Here is a 12,606-nt window from a genome sequence, read left to right on the forward strand (position 1 = left end):
AGGAGAGGCAGAAAGCCAAACAAAGTGCAAGACACAAAGAGCCAAGAAAATATCAAATAACGATAAATATTATGATGGGAATAGAATCAAGTTAAGTGATGGTGGCTGAGGGGTACTTCAGTTTGGAAGCCATCAGAGACTCTCCTGGAGAGGCGATGTTGAGGTTGAGATTGAATGGCAATAACGTATGACAGCAGTCACAGGTACTGAACAGAGTAGAAACGGGCTGCGACTGTACCTGGCACTTGGTGCACTTTCAGACTTCTAACGCTGGAGAGTCACTGTGCACTGTGTGTGCCTCAGTTCCTTGAAGGCAGAGTGGGACAAGATGTTCTCTTTGGTGCTAACTCCCAATCCTACTGGGTCTCCTATTGCCGTAGGACTTCTTTTTAGCCTTCATCAATGTCTGTGCCTTGTTAACTCTTGTTTTATTGAGACTCAGTTGTGTGTCCTTGCCCATGGCAGCCCAGGATGGCTGCAGAGGCTTCCACCTTCTGAGTGGTGTACGGTGGGGGAGAGGGGTCTGATTTTGGACTGAGTCCTTGATGCTTCCCCCTAGGGTCTGTCTTCAGGTGAAGCTGCTTTTCTGGTTTCATCTCAGAGCCTGTCTTCCTTTCAAACATGCTCCAAGTAGAGTATGCAGTGGGGACCAGGACCAACCCCCTGATCATCGGAAAAATTAGGGATCAGAGAGCTGTGATCTCTGTGTGCAGGAGTATTCATGTGTTGGTGATTTAAGAAGATCCCATTACATGTTTCTCAAGTTGTTTAATATAAAAAGTATAATAAATATGAAAGCAATCTTTGAATAAAACATCTAAAAAAGAATATTGTGAATAAAATAAATATATATGTTAGATTGGAAACCTTGTGATTTTAGGAAAGATGAAAATGATAATATTACTCATCTGGTATAAGTCCTTAAATGATAAGAACGGAAGACAGAGAGATAACAGATGTTATTGGGCAAAACCTGAGAACGAAAATTCAGATGGAGAACAAATAGATCAGCATGCTCAAGTGTGCTATAATCAGGAAATGCAAATAAGCATGACAAATACTGCTTCTGACATATCAGATACACAGAGTTAAATCAGGATAGCAGTTTGTGCTGCCAGAGAAGGTAGGAAAAACATGCCCCTACATTCTATCAATATTAATTTTTAAGGTCCCCTGGGAAAAGAATTTCCTTTTTTTTTTTTTAAAGATTTTATTTATTTATTTGAGAGAGAGAATGAGAGACAGCACAAGAGGGAAGAGGGTCAGAGGGAGAAGCAGTCCCCCTGCTGAGCAGGGAGCCAGATGCGGGACTCGATCCCGGGACTCCAGGATCATGACCTGAGCTGAAGGCAGTCGCTTAACCGACTGAGCCACCCAGGTGCCCTGGGAAAAGAATTTCAATATATCTATTCAATTTAAATGACACATATGATTTTATCAAAAACCCTCTGGAGACCTATAGCAACTTTTGTATGTAAAGGTACAGTCCAAAGGATATGAATGGCTTCATGATTGGTAGCAGCAAAACACTAGAAATGACCTGGATTCCCATCAGCAGGGAGAGTAAGTGATGACATAGCAAAGCCAGTGAGAAGAATGCTGTAGATGTGCAGTGGCTGACTTGATTTCTAGGAAGTAGAGTTGGTTGTACAACAAAGAGAGAATGGTCTGGAATATAATGCCATTTTTGCAAACCATTTTGTAAGACACAAGTACATATAGACGTACGTTTGTAGAGACACACATTTGCATATGAAATGAGCATGTGGACAAACTCATTTAACATGTGCTTTTTGGTGGTGGGAACAGTGATAGTATGGAATGCTAGGCAAGGAGAAGCATGTGTTCACGTATGCATATAAAGCTTTAGGAGATGTGTCATTAACAAAGTAACAATGGCAGTTATCACATTGTGTTGGAAGATCTGATGACCTTTTACTTTCACTTCTTACATACACTTCTATTTTAATTTTTACAATGAAAATTACAAAAATATTGTTTTGGGAAAGGGCAGTAGTTAAAAGTTTTGGGGATGCATTAAGGATTTGACTTTCTTTGGACACATATATATCTTCTTATTTTCTTAGTAAGAATGAATATCCTGAGGCACAAGTAAATTGACTACCTCGGCTGATATATATATATATATATATATATGTACATATATATATGTATATACATATATATACATATACTTGTAAGTCTGTTATCAAATAAAGTAAAAAAAATTAGATAGATGCCACATAAATGTATGAAACTAAAGGTGTGGAAATGATCTCAGTCTGATTTTGAGACAGCATTCCCAATATTTATATAATGCCATTTTTTTTTAGTGAAAAATTTGTTGGTATTTGTGAGCATATTTTTCAGTATTTACATATATTATCACTCCAGTTTAGATGCCTCTTGAAATGATAATGCTAAAAAATACTATTTGAAGCAACACAATGTCAATGAAATTCCCATCATGTCAGAAAAACAGTCTCTGAGAACTCTTCGTCCACATTTATTGTGGAAGCTGGGCAGATGACAGATGAACGTCCAGCTGTGCTGGTGGAACCCTTGGTGGGGGACTTGGGGTCCTGCTACTGCACCTGGGAATCTGAGGCTCAGAGTTATTTGGATTTTTATGTGTCCTGTTATGTCAGTGGTCAATTTACTGCTCTTGAATTCCAAATGCGCCCTTCAGCATATGCTCTGCCACAGTGCAGAGGACTCATTAAGCATGTGCCCTTTACAGTGATGGTGATGTTCACTTTCTCCATAGAGGCCACTGGAGAGAGATTGCAGGAGGAAGGGGCTTCCCTGTGGTTTGTAGCTGCAGCATGGTGGTCAGCAATGTTGGTGTGGGACTGTGTGGATGAGTCCTGCCCCAGCCACGTGGCCAGCATTTGCAGTCCTGGGGGCACCGGCAGCCTGGGTCTGGATGGGCAATAATCTCTCCACAACCCTCTTGACATGCGTCCCAAAGGCCCTTTTCTGCACCAGTCCCAATTCACTCAGCAGGCCCTGCTAGTGACCTGAGGGTTCCCACTGAGCCGCATCTCTCTCTGGAGGCCCCATGTGGCCCACCTATACCCTGAGCCCCTACCTTCTCTGCACATTTAGGCCATGGGTTGCTGATTGTCTCCTGCCCCCTGTACTCCGAGGGGCAGGGCGGATGGTTGTTCCCTGCTGGCCCAGCAACTACAGACCAGCTTTAGTGTGGGAAAATCAGGGAACATCTCTGCTATGCAGTGGGTGGAACTCCACCTTGTTGACTGAGGTCTGACCACCAGTTTCAGGGAGAAGGCCCCATTCCACCATTGTCCTTCCCTGAATATTCTCCCTCAGCCCTGGGGCTCCACATGGGGGTTCCTTGGAGTTACCCATGTATCAGAATTCAGTATTCTTTATATTAAAGTTCCCCTGTTTCACCCACCGTGTTGTTTCTAAGTCCTGAGTGGACCCTAAATGATGCACATTTGTAGTCTTTCTTCAGCAAACCAGTCATCCCCTTCACTCCATCTGGTGGGTCTCTGTGCCCTGTGCTGGCAGCGTGGTGGAAGGCATACAGCGGGGGCTCAATACCGAACCATGTGCTAGGTCAGACTTCAGTTTGTGTCCGGTTCTGTTGAGAGCCCTTGAGTGGCAGGGCTGGGCTGCTGGGGTTTATTCATACTGGGTATAACCCTAGAGCCCCTTTACTTTCTGGCTACTTTCTTTTAACTTTTCTGTTTCTTTTCCTTCAGAATATGTTTTGTTTTGATTTTTTTAAAATGTTAACTTTCCACCATGGTTTGAAGTTGTGTGCCTCATGGCAGAAGTGAGGTTACCTAGGACCAGGACATCCCCTTGCCTCAGAGGGCAGAGCGGCTTCTCAGGGATTCCTGCGGCCTTTCTCCATCTACTCGATGAGGATCTCCCCACATATGTTGGCAAGCAGAGTGGCTTTTGTGTCTCAGAGACTCACACAAAGGAAGGAAGTGATCTTTGGGGTTTTCCTTCACTCCTCATTGTAAGTTTGTACATTTAAACATCTGTCCTGCCTCTCCACACTCTATCCCAGGTAACAACAGTTTTAATGTCTGTTTTCATGAGTTTGGCTTTTTTATCCCACATATAAGTGATACCTTGCAACAGTTGTGTTTCTCTGTCTGATTTATCTCACTTAGCATAATGTGCTCAAGGTCCATCCTTGTAAGGAATGGCAGCTCTCCTTCTTCCTCATGGCTAAATTAATATGTATATGTACACATATGACATCTTCTTTATCCATTTACCCACTGATGGGCATGTAGTTGTTTCCATCATTTTGGCTATTTTGAATAATGCTGAAATAAACATGGGAGGGCAGATTTCTCTTCAACATTGTGTTTTCGTTTTCTTTGGATATATACTCAGAAGAGGGATTGCTGGAACACATGATAGATCAATTTATCGTTTTTTGTGGAATATTCATATTTGTTTCCACAGTGGTACACCAATTTACATTCCAGTCAACAGTGTACTGTGGTTCTATTTTCTCCACAAGCTTGCCCACACTTGTTATCCCTTGCCTTGTTGCTGACAGTCATTCTCATTGATGTGAGGTGCAGGTTTGAATAAACACCCAAGTCTGGGTATTGGGCTCCTCCAGCTTGTCAGCAGAGCTGGTAATCATGGTGCCACTCTACCCTACAAGGTGAGAGGAAGCCTGGAAGCAAAATTGTTTTCTGGAAAATGTTCAAATATGCAGAACTCTTGACTTAAAGCCCACGTCAGAATCAAGGGACTAAAGTGATCTTTCCAAAGGCCTTTGGCTGTGCTGTTGACTCTCTAGAGGTTTCTCTGAGTATCAACATTTCCTGACATTAACTAGCCCGGATTCTGATCTGGCAGCTCCTGATTGGTGCCCTCTGCCTTTATAATGTCAGGATGTGGACTGCTGGAGTCAGAATCCTACCTTCTCCTGAGCTCTGACGCTTTCCTCTCTGTGCTCCCTGCTAATCAATTCACCAGCATGAAGGTCTTGGTGTTGCTGGTCCTGATGGCAGTTTCTACCTTTCTGGTGTCAGGCCGTAAGTAAAGCTTCTTACCTGATGAGCTCTGGAGCAAGAGTACATCATGATATAAGGTCTGTGGGGATGTGGGTTTGGAGGGGCTTAGAATGCTGGCCCCTGTGTCTTTCACTCCAATACCCTGTTCCATTCCTGTTTTGACTGACCGCTCAAGATGGAGACAACTCTCCCTTTAGGCTCTGACAATTCAGTGAGGTCTTTGCTCAGTTTTAACCTTGGAATGCAACTTCAATATTAGTTCAGGACCATACATCAGAGGTTGATTTCAGGAAAGCAAAAATGGAGATGTATTATGTTTTTTTGTGGGATTTTGTGGGTTTCATATTATCTGTGCATCTTTTTGCCCTCAACACGTGTGGCAAGCCTAAGGTTCTTCAATTGTGAAAGCTTGCAATATTGTCCCTATTGTCTCTTCCATCTATCCCCCCATACTGCCGTTTAACTTACATCTATTTTTTATTTTTCTCTTTCAGAGAATACAAGTGCTCCCTCTGGTAGCTCTACTGGTAAGTCTGTGCTTACACTTCATCTCCCTCCTGTCATGACTATTTTCCATTCCAGCTTCGTGTCAAGCAGCCATGGAAGTCAGTGTACAGAGACTCCAAAGCAGAAGCCTGGGGAAGCACGTTCCTGTTTCTAATGTTCATTGTGAATGTAGAAAATATGTTGATTTCTTATGCATTATTAGAGAATATAAAGACTCTGGCACGGATATATAAAGTGTGGAGTATATACATTGTTCTCTATGAAAAATGACAAGGATATGTGGTGTGAATTTGTAGTCTGGGGATTTGGGGAGTTGTTAAGCCTTTGTGATTACTATAAATTGAAGGGCTGAATACATGGGCAGAGTGTGAAAATAGGGGTTAATATCTCAGGATGACAGAAGAGAATGTAGATGCTGAAGGTGATGTAGAAATGTGGACATTAAGACCACATGGGAATGTAGAACGGAGACTATGGAATGCAGGGGTGAAGTAGAAGGATGGCCTTAAGCTTTCCTCTTTGTAACGATATATATGCCTATTCCTAGGCTGACTTGTGTTTTCCTTCTATGATCTGAAATCCAAGTTGTGGACCAAAGACCCTAGTATATTTTGGATTTCTCCCACAGTGTCCTGTATGTCCAATGCCATGTGTGTTTTGGTCATGCAGACATGAAGAAGATTTCTCTTTTTGTCCTCCACAGATGGGGACCTGTGTCCTTTGGTCATAAGGGCATGGACTGCAATTACTGTACTATATGTCCTACCTGCCATGTGAGGCCAATGGAAAACAATATTCTCCTTTCTGAATGAGGACAGAGACAGCATGGTTAGAGTGTGGTTATGGAGAATGAGTTATTCACTTGAGTTAGATGCAACTCACAAATGTAGGGTCTGACTCTGGTTATCTGTCAGGAGTTCTGATGTAAGGTGTAGAGAGTGATAATGGTCATCAATCTTGCCACATTACCTTTGAACAAGGGATGATTGATGGGGCATTTGCTCCCTTTTACCATTGCCAGAATAGTATTAATTTCTCCTGTTACATCTAATGTGGCTCTTCTAGATAATTCTGTAATAGATGGAGTCCAAGTTGAACAACAGGTGAGACAAATATAATCCTGTTTCAGGCCAGAACCCGAGGAAAGAGATTGTGCTTCATTCAAAGAAAGGAGATCCTATTGCTCTAATAGATACATGATCTTATTCTTTCTTCTCTTCTGTACAGTTTACTCCACTACTCACACTCATGCATGCTGCCGTGGAAACTAATCAGTTCAAGTTAGCCCATGGGAGGACACCAGGAAGTCCACTGGTGGTTTTCTTGTTGCCTCTGAGTCTTGATCCCAACAAATAGGAACACATATGGATTTGGTATTTTGTGCTCACCCCTGGGAGAAAGTATGTCCTTGTGTCTTCTCTAGTGTCACCATCTTTGTAGGGAAATCCAAATTCTTTCAGTGCCACAAGGCAGTGCTACGAAGAATGAGGCTAAAGGAAAGTGGGTAGTCTGGCTAAAGGTATGACAGGATTATTAACATTTACAGAGATGAATTCAGAATGAGAAATGTACCTCCAAGCTTGGGTAGGACAAATTTTGTTTCCTGAAGCAGAGTCAAGTGCTTCAGCTGGATTTTCCCTCCTAACTTCAGCTGCCCATGATTCCACCACTGTTGCGGACACCACTGCTGCTGCGGAGACCACTGCTGCTTCCACTACTACTCCATTTAACCTTCTAAAGTGTAAGTCATCACCATCTATGTGCTTACTTATTGGGGCTCCTAGATTCCTAGGTTCTCTATTGTCCCAGTAAACTCTATTTTGGAGGCAGGAGGGAGCAGCTCTGAGAAAGCTCTGTTTTCATTATTCTCTAATAGTTTTTGGCTTTTAAAATCAAGTCAACAGATAAATCTCAGAGGAGCCTGAGGTTGTAGCTTTTTTTTTTTTTTTTTTTACCAATATACCTGGATGGTCTTTAAACATTAGCATGTCAGAGGGAAATTCATCTCTAGTAGAAACGTCATTGGAAAGACCAAAGTAAGTGTCTCCTTGGGGCCAGGTAACTGTTTTTTTTTTTGTTTGTTTCTTTTTTTTTTTTTCATCAGACAAGTTTCTGTTTCCTTGAAAGACTTTTCTAAACATAGACAATAGCTTTAAAATGAGGCTTCCTTGAGACAGAAACTTTTGAGCATTGTTCAGGATATTTCTGGGAATTTGGACATTCCCTGCGGATCAAGACAGTACAGTCTTCCTAGTCCTGGTTCATCTTTCTTGTTGTTCACACTCATGGAACATGGATTACAAAATTTGATGAGTGTGGACACATGCCAGGCATTTCGGTATACAGTTCACATATCAGTGTAATTTAAATCTCAGAGTCACTCTACTAAGTAAACTGTAAAGATGAAGAAGTGGAAACTTTCCCCTGCACATATGGGAGAGATTGGATTTGTACTGAATCAAAGTCTTGAGGAAACGTTTTCAAATGGCTTATATTCTTTCAGTGTTGGGGCCATTGCTTGGTAGATGTGTAGTGGTAGCCTATGGGGAGTGGGAAGGAGTATTTATCCCTTTTGAGAAGAAGGCTGGATTGCTTTGTGCTCTGGTGGAAGGAAAACTAATGCATATTTGCTTACTTCGTGTTCTCTCTAAACTCGAGCTTCCCTAAGCTCCTGTCTAGGGCTGCAAAAACCCATTTTTTTTGGTTTGTTTTGTTTTTCTTTTGGTGGGCGGTGAGGAGAGATGAACATGTAATGTTCCTTTGACTCCATGGAATTCAGTGCCATTTGACATTTGCTAGTCTCCTTGCAGATTCCCAAGGAAGAAGCCACGTTCTTCATCTTTTTTTGAAACCCTCTTGACAGTATATTTTATTCTCTTGCAGACCTCATCGACAAGATTAAGAATAAACAAGGTTTGGAAGGCAGCTATGCTCACCACTATACCACCAACGCAAGAATAAACTAGGTTTGAATAAGCAGTAAGATGAAGGTAGCCTGGGCCTTTTGCAATTGATCCTGCTGGGCTTGGCCACAATGTCTCTTCAACTGATTTAACCCTGCTACTTAACTTGTCTACTATCTCTGTCTTATCACTAATCAGTTTATCTGTTTTCAAATAAAAAAATAACATTGAAAAACATTAAGAATCATATACTTTTAAGAGGTTGGAGAGTGGTTGTGTGATGATTCAGTCAATCCCAGTGACAGATACTTTGAATTTTATCTAGTCTTTCCTGTGTGACTGTGAATTATACTTTGTACATGTGTCCCTAATTTTTAAACATACGACATACTTCTTGTGCCCATCACTAGAACCTAGATGTTTCTCTCACCTGAATGCACTAATCAGCATTTACTAGGCACCAATATCCATTTTGGATTCTACCAAACTCTACTATCAACTGAGCCATGTTTACTCTCTTATCCGCAATGACTTAGGAGGTGAGAAGCAGGAAAGCAGCTTTGCCATCTGGGGACTGGCCTTGCACGGCTGGGCTTTGGAGGTGTTAGGGGCTCAGCTGAGTGAGGGCTAGGAAATGGAGTTCTCCCATTGCACACATGGAAAGTCACAGAAGACCAAGGGAGACAAAGGCGCTCAGTGACTGTGATGAAGGGATACAAAGAGCAAGATCATTTCCCAGTGTTGTTTCCATACAGACAAAAGCAATGTCAGTGTGCCCAACCCACAACAACATAGAGCCCTTTTTCCTGGTTAATGAGTGATGCTGCTTCATTACCTATCTCAGCGTTGCCTCATTCAGTCTCTTCTTCTAGAAAATGTTTGTTAAGATGCTCAGTCATAGCATATTCATGCTCCCTGACAGCATCCAATCAAGGGCAGAGGCCTGCTTCCCTACAACCTCCCCCAAATCACCTAACACAAGCCCCAATCCTGTGTAAGTGTTTTCTAACACCCTTAAGCTGAGACACCTGTCTGCGAGACACCTTCCCCATTTGTATGCTCTCCCCCACTGCAGTGATGATGAACCTAGAGTTGGGCTCCTGGTGGGTTTTGGCTGGAGGGCTTCGACACCTGACTGCATAATGGGATGGATATTGTGTATGAATGAGTAGTGGTGTGTTGTCCTTTCCACTGTGGACATCTGCCCAGTTTTCACACACTTGCTACATGGGAGTGTTTCTTAACCAGCAGTACACTAAGCAGTGCACAATTCATGAAAAGCAACATGTTCATGCTCTGATAAGGAAATGATTGAGTTTGAAATTTGATTCTCACTAAATCTGTTTTATTATTTAAAATGATTCTGGTCTACCAATGGATAAGAGGTAAAGGAGTCTTTGGAAGATTAAATAGGTGTGTTCAGATTGTTTGAGTGGGATCGCTGTCGTAAAGGCAATGTAGAAATTGCAAAGGGCCCAGAGGGATTGGTATACCTTAATAGACTTAGTTAACACCTTCATTTCTATAATAGTTTGAGTCACCCTTGTACACTTTGAATTTTCATAGACTAGGTCTCAGTGTATGTTTACTGTATATCACAGGGAAATGTGTGTATATTAGCATGTTGCCATAATTTAGTTAGACAGGATTTGGAGTTAATGACCACTAGGGACAAATTAGCACATGTTGCAATTTTTCTTTCCTCAGAGGTATAAACTCAAAAGAAGGAAATCCTTTAGTATCCATAGAACACCTGGAGGGAGGTTGAAATTCCAGGTCAAGTGACATCTGTCAAATTCCTGAGAATTCCTTCAGCCGGAGCAGTAGAGATATTGCTCAAACTTTGCAACATGTTGTCATGTTTTTCAGATCATGCTAATAAGCAAGAAGGTCAGAGACTATTAGGACTGTTGGGGTTTTGGCAAAATCATAGTTGTTATGTAGAAATATTGTTAGCCTCTTCTTACAAAGTCACCAGAATTAACTGAATTTCAGCGGACCCTGAGCTGAAAGAACTGTTAGTAGATTTACTGAAAGTTGGCCCCAGGTAGTCTCTATGAGTCCATAGGATGTGATTATATGATAGAAGTTTCTGCCATCATACAGATGCTGCATCTGGAATCTTTGGCAGAAATCGCAGAGGATTTCTCTGCAAAGTAGTATCGCATTTTTTTTTATTATGTTATGTTAGTCACCAGCCATCATTATGCTGACTACTAACACATGTAGTGTTCCATGATTCATTGTTTGTGTATAACACCCAGTGCTCCATGCAATACGTGGCCTTCTTAATACCCATCACCGGGCATTTTGCATTTGAAAACTAATTGAGGCAGATTCTTCTCCCAGAGTATTTGAAAAATAGCTACTTGTTTCTTGGTGGTGTTTGATTAAAACAAGCCTTTCCACTGAAGAGCATCAGGCGACCTATGGTGTCCTGTTGTGCCCTGGATGATGCCAGAAACTGTCAAATATGTGATGGGTAGCATGGGAACATTCACTCATAGAGTGGAAATTTATTTTTAGGTGTGTTATAGCTTAAGAAGTTCATGGAAAGTCCCACACAACATAAGCTGTGTTGCTACTTGTTGCGTGGAAAGTAGAATTGCAAGGACATCCCTGACCTCATTACTGAGTAGTCTGGAGCAAGAAGGATTTCCAATGGGAGTTTTTTTCTGGGGGGGTGGGGTGGGGTGAGGAGTTCTTGAGTTAAGGCCTATGTTGTTGTTAGAAAGTCAGTTTGCAGCAGGCTCTGTTGATACCAAAACCCTGATGAAAGAGAGCAAGGTTAGGTTGGCCCAGAGAGTAGAGTTGAAAGTTCTTCATTTAGCAGTGGACAAAGTGTTAGGCTCCTGTCCCTAGGGAAGTATGTAGATATTAGTCTGTGGGGCTGTAGCCAAGAGTTGCATATATTGTCAAGAAAATGGGCTCCAGGCATTTAGGAAAAAAAGCTACCTGTATGGTGCACTCAGATGAGGGAAATGTCTTTGGGAATTTAGTAGAGGAATTAAAATCATGAGGATTTGAAACAAAAATAAATTGTTGGCTAAGCAAAGAATTGAAATGCTGACATAGCTCCTTAGACAACCTTGGGTCCTAAAGGAGATGCATGGGGCAGCTCAGGTCAGTTTCCTGTGGACTAGAGAGGACACAGTCCCCTGAACACAAGGGGAAATGATTTGCACAATAAAATGCATCCAGTATTTACAGGAAAAGTTTTGCTTCATAACAGCTGTGGGTGAAATTAGCTGCTATGTGCAAGTGGATTACACTGCACCCCTCCTGGTAGCCCCAGGATTCTGTAACTGGGTGTACATACTGGTGTTAACCAGGCACCTGTTCTTCTCTAGGATTTGCTTGTAAAGGAGCAATCCTGGAGATGCAACGAACGTTTGGAACACCCAATTCTTCATCCATTTGGTTTACTTGGATGTATTTCTTCTCATGTTACAAACCTTACTGCTACTAGGAGCCACTATTTTTTTTTTATTATGTTATGTTAATCACCATACATTACATCATTAGTTTTTGACGTAGTGTTCCATGATTCATTGTTTGCGGATAACACCCAATGGTCCATTCAGTACCTGCCCTCTTTAATACCCATCACCAGGCTAAGCCATCCCCCCACACCCCTCCCCTCCAGAGCCCTCCGTTTGTTTCTCAGAGTCCATAGTCTCTCATGGTTCGTCTCCCCCTCTGATTTCCCCCTCTTCATTATTCCCTTCCTGCTATCTTCTCCTTCTTTTTTTTTAAACATATAATGTATTATTTGTTTCAGAGGTACAGATCTGTGATTCAACAGTCTTACACAATTCACAGTGCTCACCATAGCACATACCCGCCCCCAAGGTCTATCACCCAGCCACCCCATCCCTCCCACCCCCCACCACTCCAGCAACCCTCAGTTTGTTTCCTGAGATTAAGAATTCCTCATATCAGTGAGATCATATGATACATGTCTTTCTCTGATTGACTTATTTCACTCAAAATAATACCCTCCAGTTCCATTCATGTCACTGCAAATGGCAAGATTTCATCTTTTTGATGGCTGCATAATATTCCATTGTATATATATATATATATACCACATCTACTTTATCCGTTCATCTGTCGATGGACATCTTGGCTCTTTCCATAGTTTGGCTATTGTGGACATTGCTGCTATAAACATCAGG

General features: G+C 42.0%; 1 protein-coding gene across 1 annotated transcript; it reads left to right on the forward strand.

The window, feature by feature from the left end:
• Window positions 1–4,857: 4,857 nt before the first annotated feature.
• MUCL1 (mucin like 1) lies at window positions 4,858–8,657 on the forward strand. The gene is made up of 4 exons (XM_081821769.1): window positions 4,858–5,039; window positions 5,513–5,545; window positions 7,177–7,266; window positions 8,409–8,657. The coding sequence occupies exons 1-4, from the start codon at window positions 4,889–4,891 to the stop codon at window positions 8,489–8,491; spliced, it is 357 nt and encodes a 118-aa protein (XP_081677895.1). The 5' UTR covers window positions 4,858–4,888; the 3' UTR covers window positions 8,492–8,657.
• Window positions 8,658–12,606: the final 3,949 nt, after the last annotated feature.

This window comes from Leptonychotes weddellii, chromosome 5 (assembly GCF_054177405.1).
Source record: "Leptonychotes weddellii isolate Sample4059 chromosome 5, ASM5417740v2, whole genome shotgun sequence".
NCBI lineage: Eukaryota > Metazoa > Chordata > Mammalia > Carnivora > Phocidae > Leptonychotes > Leptonychotes weddellii.